The sequence below is a fragment of the Solanum dulcamara genome, chromosome 8 (genome assembly GCF_947179165.1).
Source record: "Solanum dulcamara chromosome 8, daSolDulc1.2, whole genome shotgun sequence".
NCBI lineage: Eukaryota > Viridiplantae > Streptophyta > Magnoliopsida > Solanales > Solanaceae > Solanum > Solanum dulcamara.
The window spans coordinates 71,942,986-71,960,324 of NC_077244.1; the positions used below are offsets into that span (position 1 = coordinate 71,942,986).

Here is a 17,339-nt window from a genome sequence, read left to right on the forward strand (position 1 = left end):
TCAGCAAAATAAATATATATGTATTGTAAAATTAAAATAAAATAAGAGAAGAATACTAAAAGAAGAGAGCAATACAATAGAGAAACAAGAGGGATAGTTTTTTTTATTCCTCTAATAAGTATGTTTAAGTATCTACAATATGACAACTTATGCCTCGATTTATAATGTTCATAGAAGCATACAAAAAGTTGTCGTAACATGACATTAACAATGACAATGAAGAGAAAAAAAATTATGAAGAACGTAGGAGGCATACTATTAATGATAAGGGGGATAAACCGGAGCTAAAAAAGTAACAATAGATGAATTGTATATATTATTAAAATTTTGGGAAAACATTACCGCTACAACACACGTCAATTTGTAGTTTTTCACATTCATGTTTTAATTGATGGTGCAACTCACTATCCCTAGTTTCGTAACTTTTTATTGCATCTCTTAGTAGGAGTGCTATTTGAGACGACTAAATTGATCATGCAATATTTGAACTTTAAAATTATGGCGAGATTCTTGTTTGGATCATCATTCAAGCTTCATTTTTTATTTTTGTTTTTATGTATATTTTTAAGATAAGTGTTGAATTTTGAATTTGTATATTGTATTAAATTGTTCTTTAATGCTTATGATATTATATTTTGGGAATTTCTTTATTATATCTCATTTGTTTATGGTCTGACTTCGTTCTAGAAGTCTCATATATATTTATATTTACCTTCTTTTTTGCAATATTCGAGAGAAATTTTTAGTTCGACTTACACTCCGGATTGAATTTGAAATATGTGTTATCATGATTTCGACTTTTTAGATGGTGACAAATTAATATCAAAGCAAAGTTGAATTGAGTCTTTATACACTTGAGACATTTCTCTATCTCCCCTGCTTATACCGTATTTGTGGACTTTCAAAGGGTATGTGACCAAAAGTCAGAAAAACATGGCCAAAAACCAAAATTTCATTTGTAAATTAATACGTACATGTAATCCTCCGATACCGTAGGAGTACGTTGGAAATGAGCCTCTGCAGATTATCACCATCTGGCCTGTTCTTCTTCCCCTTTCAACAAATGATCAAAATTCAACATTGATTTTTTTTTTTCGCTTTGCAGAAATCGTTTTGATTGTAGATGTACAGGCGGAATTCACAAAAACAACAAAGATGCCAGGACCAGGACCGCACATGATGTACACATTGGGGTCTGGTTTAGGTCTGATGAGTGTATCTAATGGGCGGTTCAGTCCTCATCATTGCCTCACCTATTCCATCAACGCTTTCTTTGGACCGGACATTGGATCTTTCTCCGAGTGGCTTACTTCCACCCTTGGGTTAGGCAGTGCTTTGGGTTATGCAATTGAGCCCTGGATTCATGATCCCTTTTATTATATCCTTATTCTTGGTATACCCATGTCCATGCTTTACAGTTCTGTCTCCAAATTCCTCCTCAAGAAAGGATTGCTCGATTCCGTTTCTGGGGTGAGTCCCCTTGTCTATATTGATACAATTTTATGTGTGGGGAATTGATTGAATTGTGAATTTTGATTGTGTTGGTGTGAAAAAAGCTACTGTTTTTAGGACATGGGTAATTCTGTTTCGTTCCTTTTGTAGCTTGTTGTGTTTTTACCTTGATTCCGTTTCTGGGGTCAGTCCTTAATCTCTCAGCTTCTCTATCTGTTTCTTTACAAACAATATTTTCTGTGGAAATTCATTGAATTGTGAATTTTTGATTGTATTGGTGTATCCCCTTTGAGAAAAGCTACTGTTTTTAGGAGGATATGACTAACTCTGTTTCGTTCATTTTTGCTATTCCCCTTTCGTAGCTGATTGTGTTTTCTATTCTATAGGTGCCATTAACGAGGAAACAATGTCTTTTCCTGGCGGCTGCTGGCTCTTTATCACATTTTTTCTTGGACCATTTATTTGAGGTAATGTTTGTGTGATCATAGTGTCTTGTGAGCTATATTTTACACTGGCCCTTTTATGAAATCTTGGTGCTGTATTAGTATAAAGTTTCTGAGAAAATGGCAGCTATTTGTGTTACTGAATGGAAGCGTAGTATAGAATTGCAAATAGGGTTTAGCACAAGTAGCATTCTGAACGTGCCTGCAAAAAGTGTCACACTGGTCCTAGTTTAATGTGGAATAATCAAGGTCCTACTAGTTTATTTACTGAACTAGATGGCACAAGGAAATTGTGAAGAGGTCTGAAAATTGTGTATTTGTTGATCATTGAATAGTTTGCTACACTAAAATTTGTATGATATGTTTGCAAATGCTGATAGTATGTCTTTAATCTTTATACTGGCTTGAATGTGGTTCTTGAACTGATTGATAATTGTTGCTCGAGGAGAGCCTTTGTAAGTCCACATTGTATAAATATTGTTGTGTGATTAAGAAATAAAGAGTAGACCTATGAGCAATGGCGGTGCTAGAAATTTTACCAAGTGGGTTCAACATATGAAGGAGATTCAAAAGAAAGCCAATAAACTAAATTTATTAATTAAAAATTAATTAATGTATAATTATTATTTAATTAATATTTTATTTATTAAAGAAGTAATTTAAATATATGATTTAATCAAAATAATGAGGCCAAGCACAAGAAAAAGGGTTGGAAAATAGTAAAATAATGTACTAGGAGGTTGTCTAATTTCGAACTCAGGACCCTCTTACAAAAATGAACTCGCTTTACCACTGGACGAAAGGCTTTCTTTGGCTCAAGTGGGGTCAATATTTTATCTATACTTGTATATTCCAGAAGACAAACCACATATACGTATATATACAATGTAATATTTTTACGAAGTGGGTTCATATGAATCCACTTGACACCTGTATGTCTGCCCCTGCCTATCAGTCTTTACTCTAAATAAATTGTCTCTTAGGAGAATTTTGCCATAGCAAAGATAATTTGGCGATAGAGTTATACAAGTATCTTTCCTTATCAAAAATATAGTTCTAAGATTAACCAACTTTTTAAATTAGCTTCTACAAGTTAATTACTTTGGTTATGTATTACAGGAGGAGGAATATAAATGAGTCACATCTGTAAACTTTCTGGCATAGAATGGGGGAGGATCAGGTAAACAGGGACCATGGAGTGGTTGCTTCCCTGTCCTCCCGCAAGAAGGAAACTAACACAATTATACAGCAAGAATTTAAAAAGTCTCAATTATTTTCGAAGACGTATCCTTGTCTTGTAAGAGAAAAGATTTTTCTGAATATATGTATAAAATCTCTGCCTCTGAGGATCTTTTAATTATTTGTGACTGGTGAGATGAAAGGAAAAAACTATAATAGTGTGTCTCGTCAAGGCAGTTGGTTAATCCTCCAGGAAGGTGGCAATTAAACGTTGTTTGTGCTATAGTAGACATAGGATGAGCCTTTATTACTATTTGGAGGCATGGAGGTTATTTTAACTAGTGAACTCACCTCCTTCCAAGTTATAGTTCATATGGCTTAATCCTTATTCTTTAAAGCTCTCTAAGAAATGGCATATTGATCCCAGAATCACCTGTTTATTGGTGTCTCTAACACTAGTTTGGAGACCATATATGAAATGCTTTTATCTCTGTCAGTCATAAATGCAGTTCAAAACTTTCCTAACAAGTAACAACACAGTGCATTTTTTCATTGCTTTTAGTGCAAACTCTCTCTCTCTACCACCTGAAATCAGCAATAGCCCTTTTTCTTTAATTCCTTATAAGTTATACCTCTTGAAACAGGAAAATGGGAAATCTACTATGTACACTTGGATATTGAGCACAGGTTGGTGGGAAGGTCACGCACCAATCAATCCAGATGCTGTTGTTGTGGTTTGCATTTTATGTAGCTGCTTGATCGCTGATTTTATTTACATTAACAGGTGTTTGCTGATGGATTATTCAATGAGATTTTTTTTGTTCATTTCAGCTGCTTGCTCTGTCGTTAACATGTCTTACTTTTTGTCTTAATTATCTTGCAGAGTGAAGCCGCTCAAACTGCTCAAACTACGAGTCATCAACTCTGTCAAGCTGATGTTGGTAATTGCTTCCTTATATTGCTTATGGTGTGCAATCCAAATATACTTGGTTCGTCCTCGTCGGCCAGCAGTTGGTGAAGAGGCTGATCTTGGAGTTCTTGTGTTTATGGGAATATATTTTTTCCTCCCTCATTGGCTGTGCATTCAGTCCATGAACTCAAGAGATCCCCAAGATCTTATGCCATTATGACTAAATGAAAAAGCATAGTGACTAGTGACACAGAAAATCTCAAGGCTATAATTGATTGAATCCAAGTCCAGCAACATTTTGTAGAGGAGCTAAACTAGTCTATTTTCGCCGTTCTGTTGCAGCATATGTTGCTCTTTAAGGTTCCTGGCAGCAGCTAGGCATAAATTTACCTTGCTTTCCTGGCTCCACTAAGTCCTCAAAGTGTAGAGATTGTGATTTTGGAGCTGCATCCTTTCTTTCTGGGGGTGATAGGTTAAACTGTATGGTAGGTCCTAGTAAAATATTTTGAAAAAACATAGGCGTTATATGTTTTGTTGATCAAATAACTTATACTAGCTCATATTTATACCTTCACTGTGCATTGAAATAAACAACTTGGAGATGTTACATGAATTAGCTCCTGTTGATGTGATTGTTTAATTGCAACTCTCTACTTTATGGAGCGCTTTAACCCCCAATGTGGAATTTTTCAGTGTGAATTCGAATTTAGTCAGGCTTCAATGTGGGTAATGGACACCGGATAGGAAACAAAAAAAAAAACCTCTCTACATTTTTGTTGTTCTTTAGGTATGATGCCTGCGAAAAAAATGAGACTTGAAAGAATTGTCACATAGCTAGTGAAATCCCACAAAGTAGGGTCTGGAAATGGTAGAGTGTACATAGACCTTACCTTTACCTTGTAGAGGTAGAGAGGTTGTTTTCGAAATACCATCGGCTCAAATGCATCAATCCCAAATAAAAGAAGAAAAAACAGTGGAGAAAGCATAATTGTTAATAAGAAAAGCAGTATACAGTCTACACGAGTGAAATAATAACAACAAAAAATAATGTAATAGTTGAAACACAATAAACAATATATAACAAGACTTACAAGGGCACGACTAGTTCTACATCGGACACTAAACCTCACAAGGCAAGACAACACTCTACCCCTATTACCAGTGGCGGAACCAGGAATTTTATGAAGGGGGTTCAGCATTTTATTACCTAAAATCTGGAAAAAAAAATGTGCTTATTCGGATTCGAACCCGCGAGCTAAGACAAGCTAAGACAAAATATTGAACCCCCTTTGCCACTAAGCTAGTCCCTTGGCTTATGCTTAGGGGGTTCAATGTTAAATATATACTCATAAATTAAAAAAATTATCTTATATATATAGTGTAATTTTTTAACGAAGGGGGTTTGGATGAACCCCCTGGACACCAAGTACGTCCGCCCCTGCCTATTACACTTCTACCCTAATACGCGATCTCTACTCCTTCCTATTTAAAGTCATGTCCTCGGTGAGCCTCGAAAGAAAATGAAGTAATATTTTTCTTAAAATTGGAATTGTTAATCCCTTTAGAGTCTGGACATTTTTTGAACCCTGTGTGAACACATGAAGAATTCATTTATTTATATTTTGAATCCGTCGAGGATGAGTCTAATTTGTATTTTTTTAAGCGAAAAAAGGTCCAACAAAGCAACAATAATATTTCTAATATAATATCATAAGTAATGTTTGAAGAGAGTAGAATATACACAAATTTTATTTCTATCTTTATGAGATAAATAAATTATTTTTACTAGATCCTCAACTCAAAACAAAATAGCAAACATACAAATAAATGTCTAACTAAAATAACCAACAAAGTAGCAAGATGAAGAAAAACAAGAGCCCAAAATCCAAAATTTGCAACCGAAACGACGTCGCCATTCCCAAGAAAACCTCGCAGGTTTTAATATAAAGTCTCCTTTCCCACACCCAGAAAAATGTAGTTTCTCAACTCATTACAAAATTAGCCAACCATTAATCGTCAATTTTCACTGTAAGTTTGATTAATTTCTTTTTTTATCTCTTTGATTTTCGATTTTCACTTCAAGTATATGCATTCCTATTTACCAGTAACAGCAGCTAGGGTTTTAGCATCTGGATTTTCCTATACTTTTTATGATATTTTTTTTGCGATCTCAAAGTTAGTTGTTGACTTTGCAATTGTAAATTTGTCCTTTTTGTTAGTAAATCATAATGGCAACGGAACAACCAAAACCAGCAACTGAAGACGTGAAAATGGATCTATTTGAGGACGATGACGAATTCGAAGAGTTTGAAATTGATCAAGGTGAGTTAACAATCGTTATTGTTAGTTTTTTTTTTAATTTATTTTTCTCTTGCTGATTATCTTTGCTTCTGAATTCGAGGTTTAGCATCCCCATTCATTCAAAAAGTTTTTTTTTTTTTTAATGAATGCTGTGTTGTGCCTCTGGTTGCAATACTTTGATTTTCCAGTATATTGCTGATTCTAAAAATTAAGAGAATTTTGCTAGAAGAAGTAAATAAATAATATACCTGTTGTACTGTGTCACTTCTGTGGAGGATTTGGAATTTGTTTTGTATGATGCTAATAGTATTTGATCTCCTAGCTCAGCTGAAGTTCTTGTAACAAATGAAGATATAAATAGGTGAATAGGTAGTTTATCCCTTGTGTTTGCTTCCAAATTTATATTTTTGCTGCTGGTCTTGACATTATTAACTAGTTTAGGATAGTGCATATATGTCTAATACACACTTATAGGTTAAGAAATTGAAGTGGTTCTGTTTAAACCCTGAGGTTTTATGTCAACAGGAGGGGTTGGGGTTGGGGGAGGATGAGCACTTGTGTGTGTTGGCCTAGTTTATTTAGTATGGAGATGAATGGTGCACGAGTAACAGTGGTCTATTCTTGTTTAGTTTTCTAATAGGTCTCTGGAGATAGCAAGTTTATCGCTAAACCTCGCAGTTCAAGATGCCCAGGAAGACCAAACTCTTGAAGATTGACAATTTTGCAATTAATAGTACACTCATTCTTATACATATCTTAAACTGCTTGATCTCCCCATCTTCAGTCATGCAAGCACTAGTCCCTAGGGCTTTGGTCTAGTGGTAAGAGTGCAGCATGTGATATATGAATTAGGAGAACGTCATGGTTTTGAACCCAGCACTTGGTGATAAGTTAAAAGGGTAAAGGAGTTGTCCCATTAGCCATTGAGTTTTGACTGTGCACCACAGCCCTCCAGGGATTTCTGGGTTATCAAAAAAATACTTCAGTTATGCAAGCACTAGATAGGTATTCCTCTTAACTTACAAAATGACAACTCCCAAGGACTTCACAAAAAACATTGTGTCTGATTGAGGCACTTGGCTCCAAGTGATGTTGGTATTGATTTTTTGCATCAATGTTCTCAATTTGGAGAAGCATTAGTCATCTTAGGTTTTGTTCCACCCATCAAAAAAACAATCATCTTAGGTTTTGTTCCCTAAAAAAACTAACATTTTCTCCTTTTTTCGTTTATCTTTTGTTTAATTATGTATAAATTGGAAAATCCATTATTAAATTGAGACTTATGCTGCTCAGACTCTCCAAAAATGTCGCGTGCTTGTCGGATCCTCCAAAAGTAGAGCATTTGGAGGATCCAACCAGGTGTAGCAGTATTTTTGGAGTGTCCAAGCAACAGAGTTTGAGACTCTATGACCACTTTTGCCTTTGATTTTCTGGTTAATTTGCCACTTTGCCTCTTCATTAACATCTGGTATTGACGTCTATATCAGAGTGGGAGGCGAAAGAGGAAGGGAAAGAAGCTACCCAACAGTGGGAAGATGATTGGGATGATGATGATGTCAATGATGACTTTTCTCTACAACTGAAAAGGGAATTGGAAAGCAACTCGGAGAAGAAATAACCAAACCAGCAGCATTATTTCTCTTTCTCAAGATTGGACCACAGATTTATGTTCGGGTTCTCATATATTTCCCATTATGTAGTTCTCTTTGTTTCACCAAATGCAATGAACCGTAGTTTTTACCTTTAAGCTTTTGTAACGGATAAATTTGGATGCTTTTAACTGGTCTGTAACTCAGTTCTCTATGAACATAGTTTTAACCGAAAAAAATCTTGAGGTTGGTCTTATGTTTACTATGCATGTGCAATTGGTTTTCGTCTTAGTGTGAAGTGTACTTTTCTACTATTATAGAAGCATGAGTTCAAGAAGCGGTATCAACATGTCTGCTTCTTCGAATTTCAATTCAAACTCCACTTCATTAATTTGGTACATCATCGTATTTTATACAGTTATCTTCGGTTAGTCATCGGCTTCAATTTCTTTCTTCTACCATGCTTGCTTCCTTCTTCATGTTTTCTCCCCGCTTCTCTATTTTCTGCTTTATGTTTCAAATTCAATTGATAACTTTCGGATTTGTTATCTGTTACTTTTGTGTGTTCTTTTAGATAATTTCACGTTAGATATGCATATATAATTCGATAATTTTATCCTACTTGTGCACTAATGTGTGTTTGGTAATATGATCAAATCAACTAAATTTCTTTTACTTTTCTTATTTTTCTGCGTTCTTCCTGCTTGGTTGTCGTCGTCGTCGTCTTCTTTGTGTCATGTGTGTGTATTTGTGTATATATATACACGCACACATTTGGAAATATGAAAAATCGATGCCTTTTGGTGCTCCAGTATAATTGATAAATTGCTCTGTTCTTCTTTGCCTGATTTTATTGTTAGGTCTGACCTATTTTTTGCTCAAACTCACCAGCTCTTTGATCCACAAAAAGTCTAATGACTATATATATAAATGAGTCCTACTATCCTAGATGTATTAAACTCCTTGTAAGAAGATTAAACATTTATTTTGGTTCTTGAATTATGGTGACCTGTGTAACATCTTATTTGGTCACACTATGTGATGGAATGCCTTGGCAGTGAATTCTTATACTCACGTTGCCGGTTTAAGGCTTTTAAGCATTAGTTTCCATTATTTTTATTTTTCCTTATTGTACGTGATGTGATTATTTGATTTGATTTTGTGGACATAGTTAATGTTAGAGTTCTGCTCAATTTAATTTTGCCGAACAAAGAACGGATGCTATGTCGCTGTGGAATGTCTGATCTGAATTGTCACAATTTTTTTCATGCTTTGTAATTAGAAGCCACACACACACACACACACACTATATATATATATATATATATGGGGGGGGGGTTGTAAATATTATAAAGCAGTTATCATAGCCCGTAGAAGTTCCAACATTATTTTTAAGGCATAATACATAAATGAATTTGGCTTCAGTTGACATTTATGTTCTCCAATTTTGGGTGTGCACAAGTAGACTTTTAAACTTGTATAAAATTGAACAAGTAGACACACACGTCCTACGTGGCATAATACACGTAGGACGCCACATAAGACACATAATTGTCATGTAGGACGTCACGTAGGATGAATGTGTTTATTTGTTCAATTTTATACAAATTTAAGTGTCTACTTGTGCACACTCAAAGTTGAAGGGTATAGATGCAAGGTGAAGCTAAATTAAAAGGGTATATTTATGTATTATGCCTAGTTTTAATGTAATGTAAATATTATGAACCTTGTGTCTATTTCTACTCTTTATCCTTTTTTATACTAAGCTGAAGTTAATGCATCTATTTCTTCACTCATTTTAATATCTAAGCAAAGATAATAAAAAATGTTAATAGTATCAATTTTTACCATCTAGTCTTGTATAGACTTGGTTCTTCAATTTGTTTTTTAAGTTTAAAGACCCCAGGATAGAAAGTCGATTGCTGGGGGATAGTTTTTGGTATTAAAGAAAGAAAAGTTTATATGACAAGTGTTAGAATCCACATCTGATACTATCACAAATAGGGGAATACCGTTGCACCATTGTTTAACAAACTAATTCTCATCCACGTTTAATATAGCAATGATTTCAAATTTTAAAAATAAATCGTGGTCAAATTAGTTGTAAATTAATTTAAGGGATGAAGGTATCCGGAAAAAGAGGCTTATCACTCAAGTGAGAGGGAAAGCGGCAAGTAATAAGGATCAACCATTAATCAAGATTAATTAAGGCCTATAAAAGGAGAACTAGCTGAAATATTTTGTAATATTGTTGCTGTTTGGATGCGTGGCTGTCTAAAACAAAAAACAAAAAACAAAAACAGCCTCCATCCTTGCAAATTGCAATTTTCAATAATCAATAATACTTGCCATCTAATAAAATTTAGTTAATTTCGTATTTGCTAGCATCATATAAAATTAAACAAATCAAAGATGGCAGATCCAGAAACAATTAGGACAATTGTAGGGATTATCGGAAATGTCATATCATTCTTCCTCTTCCTATCCCCAGGGTAAGTTAAAGTTCATATCTCTAATCTCTATTTGCTTCGCGATTTAACTTTGTCTTACACGTATGCATGTTCACCAGACCCCACTTGTGGAATTTCACCGGGTATGTTATTGTTGTACGTATGTTTTCAAGACTCAAATTATGGCTATTTCTGAAATTTGCAGGCCAACATTTGTTAAAATTTTAAAAGCAAAGTCGGTGATGGAATTCAAACCAGACCCTTATATAGCAACAGTTCTGAATTGTGCAGTGTGGGTGTTCTATGGCATGCCATTTGTTCATCCTGACAGTCTTCTTGTCATCACCATTAACGGATTTGGTCTCGCTATTGAGTTGCTTTATGTCTCCATCTTCTTCATCTACTCCGATTGGGCTAAGCGTGTACGTATATATATATATTAGTCGTATACTGTCAATGCATATAAGTTAAAAACTCTTGTTTCTCACTAACACATTGGTACTACGTACCTGCAGCGCAAGATCATAATTGCTTTGATAATTGAAGCAATCTTCATGGCAATACTCATCTTCATTACACTAACATTCCTTCATGGCACCAAGGATAGATCCATGCTTATAGGAATTGTGGCTATAGTCTTCAATGTCATCATGTACACATCACCATTGACGGTCATGGTAAGTTTGTTCATTAATTTAGTCAGACTTTTCTATAACAACATTTCACTATAGCAGTCGAGATTTGATTGTATACAGAAATTTAAGTAGCCATATGCACTAATATAATCTCTTGTGTGTTGAGCAGAAGAAAGTGATCACCACCAAGAGTGTAAAATACATGCCATTTTACTTGTCACTAGCAAACTTTGCTAATGGCATTGTTTGGGCAATCTATGCACTCCTCAAGTTTGATCCTTATATCCTGGTACGCAATTAATTACTCTTTTCTTTCTATCCTAATTTATGTGAAAAGGTTCAGAGTACTATGACGGAGTAGATACTAAAATTAAGTCACTGACATGTCTTTTTTTTTTTGGCTCTATGATTCAATACAGATCCCCAATGGATTGGGATCACTGTCTGGATTAGTACAGCTGATCCTCTTTGCAACATTTTACCGCACTACAAATTGGGACGAAGATGAAAAAGAAGTTGAACTAAGTATTTCCAAATCCACCAAGTCAGATGTATGATAAACAAAATTGCAGAGAAAAAACTCCCAGACTGTTTTTTATGTGTGGTGTGATAAAAAGAGAGAAAGAAAAGGTCTACCATTGTAATAGTATATTCTGATGTATTTTCCCTACGTTATATATACTTAACTTTGTTTGAATTGCCTTGCAAGCGCTACATCTATATGGCAAGCCCACGTTACCTTCATCTCCTATTGTAGTCATCTTTTTCATATGTCAAGAGTTGACAATATCACCTGACTTCTATATCCCATTATCTATTGACCTCCTTCCTTATCTTTGCCGAATCTAAGCAAAAGGTTGCTAAGTCAGATGTCTGGTGAACATATACGTAATGAGTATGGATCTAGCTGGTGTACTGGTAAGAGAGGTACTGAGTTTAGTGGATCTTTATTATCGAATGATAAGGGAGACAATCAATTCATTCCAAATTGAAAGGTAAAGAACCAATAGAGACAACATGGACTAATATTTGGTTGCATCACTTGAATGTTACAAGAAGCCGCAAATTCCCTCAAATTGTTTTGACTATTATCCTTATGTAAATCATACATAGAAGAAGGTGGTAGTTCATTTGAAATCCAAACCACCAATGTCAAATATTGGGGAAGATTATATATTTAAAAGAAGTACTAAAATCAAACAACTACAAGTGAAATGAAGAAAATGAAAAGAAAGGTATAAGCTTTACACCATCTAATTGAGAAATGCAGCCCAATTTGCCAGCCAATATCCAAAACCACCAGGAGCATCTGGCACTGTATAAGTTCAGTACTCTGTAATATTTGGTAGCTGAGATAGAATTAACCTACTTCTTTATATGTATATCTGCACGGATTCTGAGTGTTCAAGGTCCACGATGCTTCCGGAAACAGAAACAGCCCTGTTGTTGATCAACGGGGATCATTCCCCCGCCTTTGGATGTGTCAATAGCCTCTATCATGGATACTACCTCATCCATCTCAGGACGCTTATCAGGATTAGCATCCCAGCATCGTTTCATCACATTAGCAAGGGAACTTGGGCAACATCTTGGTATTTCTGGCCTCAAATTCTGTGTGACAGAGCATAAACCATAATAAACAAAGGGAGCTCAAAACAAAAAATAATATTGAAATTTTCATTTTCTCACAAGCATAGTCAATACAAGAGGAAACTACATAGTATGTTCTTCTTTTTCTGTGCTTGGCAACATCACTAGTTGTGTTTCTTTTGGAACTCCATAAAGTGCTAAACTAAGAGACTTTACCTGGCGAACCACAGCTGAAGTCACTTCTGAGAAACTAAGATCAGGATATGGCATGTCACAGCAGTATATCTCCCACAAACATATGCCAAAACTGTACACGTCGCATTTTCTGTTGTATGGGTTGCCATTGAGAACCTGCAGTTTAAGCATTCATATCAACAATGCTCAACTTCACATACAGCAATGCGTCCTTATTCTTGGATCACTTTCATAAATTGACTTGATTTGGGGGACTATACCCCTTGATCTTTACCATTCCTCTTCCGGGGTGGTAAAGGAAGATTAGGCAAAAACAAAAAAAAGCTGAAGTAAATATTCAACATAGAGGATTAACACTATCAGATTTCATTTTATAGTGGATCAACGGATCAACAGTCTTAAGTGCATTGCAGGTACACTGAGACGGCAGGAAAATAAGTTTGTATGCACTAGAAGTGATTAGAGTAACATCTAATGGACAGCGAACAAACAAGCAGACGTATGTGAGAGCTATCCGTAAAAAAGGTAAAAATCCTCGTCCAGTTCAAATATGTACCTCAGGAGCCATATAGCCAAGGGTTCCTGTCTCCCCCGTCATATCATTAGGGTTAGAGGCCTCAACTCGTGCAACCCCAAAGTCGGCAATCTTTACAGTACGTGTCTTGTCCAATAGCATGTTCTCTGTCTTAACATCTCTATGCACAATCTTCTGAGTGTGAAGGTAACTTAACCTACAAAGTTCAATTGATAGACCTGGTTCAGATAAATGACAGATCCTAGATAACGGCGTTAGAAAGGCAGAAAAGAAACAAGGTACAACTTACCCTCTGGCCAAATCAAGTGCCATCTGCACTACAACTTTGAATGCTAACTTCTTTCTTCTGTTCTTGATAAGGTAAGATTTTAAGGCACCACCCGGAAGATATTCCACAACAACACAACATATATTACTAGGCATGCCAATATGACCATTTTCTGTTTGTATATTTAGACCAGAAGCACCCATGGTCGCCCCGATGAACTGTGTTACATGAGAGATTATTTAATTATGCAAAATAAACAGTTTATTAATAAGCTATGATTACATCTAAGCAACAATCAGTGCATATACAGTCTCTTGTAGAAATTGTGCTCTTGCAAATGATTGGAAGTTAAAACGATACAAGAACCTGGACAACGAAAGTTCTATATTTCTCATGGTTTTCATCATGCTCAAAATGAGCTCCTAAAAAGTATGCATCTAATCATCAGAACATAAAACAACAACATACCCAGTGAAATCCCACTAAGTGGGGTCTGGCTAATCATCAGAACATACTGAATAAAAATAAATTATAGCCCCTAAAATAGAACAAATGTAAACTTCTATTTGGAATTATTTCTCTACCAATAAGGTAACAAGGATTAGTATAAGATCTATGTAGCATTGGCAATGATGTTTTAAGAATTAAGAACTCTGCACTCCATGTGCAATGCGACAGCTCAGATGCAGCAACTTTCAGAGTTCTCAACTTGAATAAGAACTTATAATTTATTTACTGGGATAATGACAATTGAAACATAGTGACAACATTGTAAGGTGACTGTTAACACTAAAACTTCCATTCTAGCGGACCTTAAATAATATGTAGTTCAAGAACTGTAATATTGTGTTATTGTTTCCTGAATTTATTTGGTCGAACATTCCCTGCTTTGGGGTGGCGGTGGCATCTGTTCATTCAACAGTTACCTTATCAATCCGAAGATATTTTCTCCAATCACCAATTCACCATGCTGATGGTCATCTAAAAGCTGCATGAGGTGGCTTATACAATTGAATAGGATATTAGGAGTTCCATAGTTCTATCATCAAGTGGTTGGACCAAAAAGAGTAATCAAGATGCACACATGAGGGACATTGAAGACTCGAGTACATAAGTAAAAATCTCTCTTATATAACAGTTTATGCATTAAGATGAGCCGTTACTCCAGTTATATATCTATGAAGTTTAAAGAACAAGCTGTCATATCCAACAAGCTCTAAACACTTTCTACAGATTATAAGATGAAGAGGCTTAACGTCACCTTGGTTACATTAGGATGGTCAAGTTTATGCCACACTGATACTTCTTGAGTAAAAGCTGCCCTTAGTGATGCTATTTCAGCTTCTGTTCTGTGGCCCTCTTCCCCCCAGTCCAGCAGTTTAACTGAGTGTCACAAAATAACTCACATGTTAACTAAAAGTTGCTTTCTTCTTTTTTTTTCCTTTTAACTGGTGCCAAACTTTGCAAATTGAACTAGGAAAGAGGGAAAGGAAAAAGAGCAAGTCTGGACAATGTTAATTCCCTGTAGCAGTGATAATGACAATAAAGCTAAGACTGCAATACTTAAATTAAGAAAAAGAATTACTAACATTAATAAGGAGGGAACAGGAAAATGAGATCCAGAATTGTAATAGATGTCATGCATTAATTAATTTTGGATTACTTTAATACTTAAATGAGTAACAGATTGGATCACATGAAAGTTGAGAAATACAGCAACAAATGCAAGACACAGCCAAGTTAATGCCGTCATCTGCAACTTGCAAGAAACTCAACCCAAACCCGTGCCTCTATTCACGGATTGCATAAGAAAAAGCTCAAAATGACTAACCAGTATTCTGCAAAATCCAAACCCCTCCACCCCCAAACACCAATAAAGAAAAAGGAAAAAAAAAGAAAATTAACAACCCCTGAAAGAAAAAAAAAAGAAAACAGAAGTATCATTATGCCAGTAGCCCAGAGGAACCCCACAAGATTAAGATTGACCTTAACACAAAAATTCCACCACACAATTAAAAAATAATCAAATCTTTAGTTTTTGCTAGAACCATTTTTTACCAGTTCTGTCATATTAAAGCTAATACACAAAATTGTGTAGTTTAAAAGATTATTTAATAAATCAAGAACTGACCGGCAACATCTTGGCCGTCATAAATGCCACGGTGGACGGTACCAAAGGTGCCACGAGCAAGAACAGTTTTGATGATAAGCTTTGAAGGGTCAATTTCCCACTCATATCTTTGCCTAGGAACAGATGAGCTAAACAGAGAGAGGCTAGGGATGGGGTTGGAGGTGAGGGTGGTGGGGTGATTGGCCACAGTAGCAGTAAAAGTGTTGTAGTTAATGGAAGAATCATCCTGCGGTTTCTTCTTGTTCTTGTCCTTTTCCATTGTCCTTGCTCTGATAAGATGCCTCTCCAGTTGCTCATCCAAGCTCTTCAAATCAATCTGATCTGCTCTCACAAACCCATCACTACCCTTCTCCATTTTGTTTCAAAATCTTGCTTCTGTGAAGTTGAAAAGATTGGATTTTTAGCAGTTTCACAGTAGAATAACTGAAAAAGAAGAAGAGCTTGTTGGAGTATCTGGTGTAAGGAGAGGAGAGTAGAGTTTGTGGTGTAAATATGTATGTGTAACAAGGTGGAAGGGAAGAGAAGAGAGAGTATTATGAGCAGAGCAATGCCATGTGGGCACATGGAATTGCCTCAAGACAATGTGTAGGCTTTGACCCACCACTCTTTTTTTTTTTTTAAATCAAATATCTCGATTTTGAATAATAAATAATATAAAATATTATTTTTAAATAAGCTCTATACGATATAAATTTTAATTAACTGAATTTCAAATACAAACATAAACACATAAAAGACAAAATAAAAGTATCCTTTTTTGAATTTCTCCTATTGATTTATTCATTGTTGAAAAAAAAAAACTCTCAACTCACAAAGACGTGTATAAATTAAAAAGAATTTAAATTTTATATGTTATCAACATGAATAAATAAATTCATAAAATTTGAAATCCTATAAGTAGAAAAATAGGCTATCATATATGATGTGTAAAGATGATTAAAATTTAAAATGTTTATAGACAATATAAAAATATATATATTATCAGTACAATTTAACAAGTTATAGTAGAATATTACTTTATTCGAATTTTAAATTTGCTATAAAAAATTATATATAATATTGTAAAAATTTTAGTATGAGTGTATGAGAAAATTAATCAGTTATCAATACACAAAACTTAAACACGTAATATTATGATAATAGATTCAAAGTGTAATTACAATCTTTGTATAAATAAATATATGTATATTAAAAAACTTACTTGTCTGAAGCTAGGTTCAACTTTTGTATTAATAAAATATGTATATTAAAGATTTCAACTATAAATATATACTCTAAATTCAAATTGAATATGTAACATGTATGAAGTAATAATCCCAGAATACCAATCTCGAAATAACTCGTTCCCCGAGACCTTATGAGTCGTTTGGTAGATGGTTAGAGTTAGACAAATATTAATAATGTAGGGATTAGTTATGAGTGAATTTATGTATTATTTTATGCAGGTATTAGTTATGTGGGAAAAAATTATTTATGTATTAACTATTTCACATTCTATCATACATAGATTTCCTCATAACTTATCTATATACTACTTATACAAGTTTCTAAATTGTCAACCAAACATCGTATTAATTTTATACATAAATAACTTATTTCCTATCAACTTACCAAGCGTCATATACATTAATACCAAAATTAATATATAAATAACTTATTTC

General features: G+C 34.7%; 4 protein-coding genes across 4 annotated transcripts; 3 read left to right on the forward strand and 1 right to left on the reverse strand.

Moving 5' to 3' along the window:
- Window positions 1-889: 889 nt before the first annotated feature.
- LOC129901530 (uncharacterized) lies at window positions 890-4,667 on the forward strand. The gene is made up of 4 exons (XM_055976739.1): window positions 890-1,470; window positions 1,839-1,919; window positions 3,719-3,858; window positions 3,958-4,667. Exons 1-4 carry the CDS (start codon window positions 1,156-1,158, stop codon window positions 4,202-4,204), a joined length of 783 nt encoding a protein of 260 aa, XP_055832714.1. The 5' UTR covers window positions 890-1,155; the 3' UTR covers window positions 4,205-4,667.
- A 1,237-nt stretch (window positions 4,668-5,904) lies between these two features.
- LOC129899521 (protein DSS1 HOMOLOG ON CHROMOSOME V-like) lies at window positions 5,905-8,136 on the forward strand. The gene is made up of 3 exons (XM_055974521.1): window positions 5,905-6,012; window positions 6,204-6,306; window positions 7,773-8,136. The coding sequence occupies exons 2-3, from the start codon at window positions 6,213-6,215 to the stop codon at window positions 7,901-7,903; spliced, it is 225 nt and encodes a 74-aa protein (XP_055830496.1). The 5' UTR covers window positions 5,905-6,012; window positions 6,204-6,212; the 3' UTR covers window positions 7,904-8,136.
- A 2,007-nt stretch (window positions 8,137-10,143) lies between these two features.
- LOC129900513 (bidirectional sugar transporter SWEET5-like) lies at window positions 10,144-11,671 on the forward strand. Its single transcript, XM_055975501.1, has 5 exons — window positions 10,144-10,366; window positions 10,530-10,746; window positions 10,840-11,001; window positions 11,129-11,248; window positions 11,379-11,671. Exons 1-5 carry the CDS (start codon window positions 10,287-10,289, stop codon window positions 11,514-11,516), a joined length of 717 nt encoding a protein of 238 aa, XP_055831476.1. The 5' UTR covers window positions 10,144-10,286; the 3' UTR covers window positions 11,517-11,671.
- A 249-nt stretch (window positions 11,672-11,920) lies between these two features.
- On the reverse strand, window positions 11,921-16,316 carry LOC129900430 (serine/threonine-protein kinase STY13-like). Its single transcript, XM_055975404.1, has 6 exons — window positions 15,679-16,316; window positions 14,809-14,930; window positions 13,569-13,765; window positions 13,301-13,475; window positions 12,766-12,900; window positions 11,921-12,570 (listed from the first exon to the last, which is right to left on the reverse strand). Exons 1-6 carry the CDS (start codon window positions 16,031-16,033, stop codon window positions 12,364-12,366), a joined length of 1,191 nt encoding a protein of 396 aa, XP_055831379.1. The 5' UTR covers window positions 16,034-16,316; the 3' UTR covers window positions 11,921-12,363.
- Between the last annotated feature and the right edge of the window lie 1,023 nt (window positions 16,317-17,339).

Coding starts and splice junctions, on each gene's coding strand:
- LOC129901530 (XM_055976739.1), top strand. CDS start 1,156: ATGCCAGGACCAGGACCGCACATGATGTACACATTGGGGTCTGGTTTA. Junction 1,471..1,838: donor TGCTCGATTCCGTTTCTGGG/GTGAGTCCCCTT, acceptor TCTATTCTATAG/GTGCCATTAACGAGGAAACA. Junction 1,920..3,718: donor TCTTGGACCATTTATTTGAG/GTAATGTTTGTG, acceptor CTCTTGAAACAG/GAAAATGGGAAATCTACTAT.
- LOC129899521 (XM_055974521.1), top strand. CDS start 6,213: ATGGCAACGGAACAACCAAAACCAGCAACTGAAGACGTGAAAATGGAT. Junction 6,307..7,772: donor AGAGTTTGAAATTGATCAAG/GTGAGTTAACAA, acceptor CGTCTATATCAG/AGTGGGAGGCGAAAGAGGAA.
- LOC129900430 (XM_055975404.1), bottom strand. CDS start 16,033: ATGGAGAAGGGTAGTGATGGGTTTGTGAGAGCAGATCAGATTGATTTG. Junction 13,476..13,568: donor GCACTTGATTTGGCCAGAGG/GTAAGTTGTACC, acceptor TGAACTTTGTAG/GTTAAGTTACCTTCACACTC. Junction 12,901..13,300: donor TTGGCTATATGGCTCCTGAG/GTACATATTTGA, acceptor CTTAAACTGCAG/GTTCTCAATGGCAACCCATA.
- LOC129900513 (XM_055975501.1), top strand. CDS start 10,287: ATGGCAGATCCAGAAACAATTAGGACAATTGTAGGGATTATCGGAAAT. Junction 10,747..10,839: donor ACTCCGATTGGGCTAAGCGT/GTACGTATATAT, acceptor ACGTACCTGCAG/CGCAAGATCATAATTGCTTT. Junction 11,249..11,378: donor AGTTTGATCCTTATATCCTG/GTACGCAATTAA, acceptor GATTCAATACAG/ATCCCCAATGGATTGGGATC.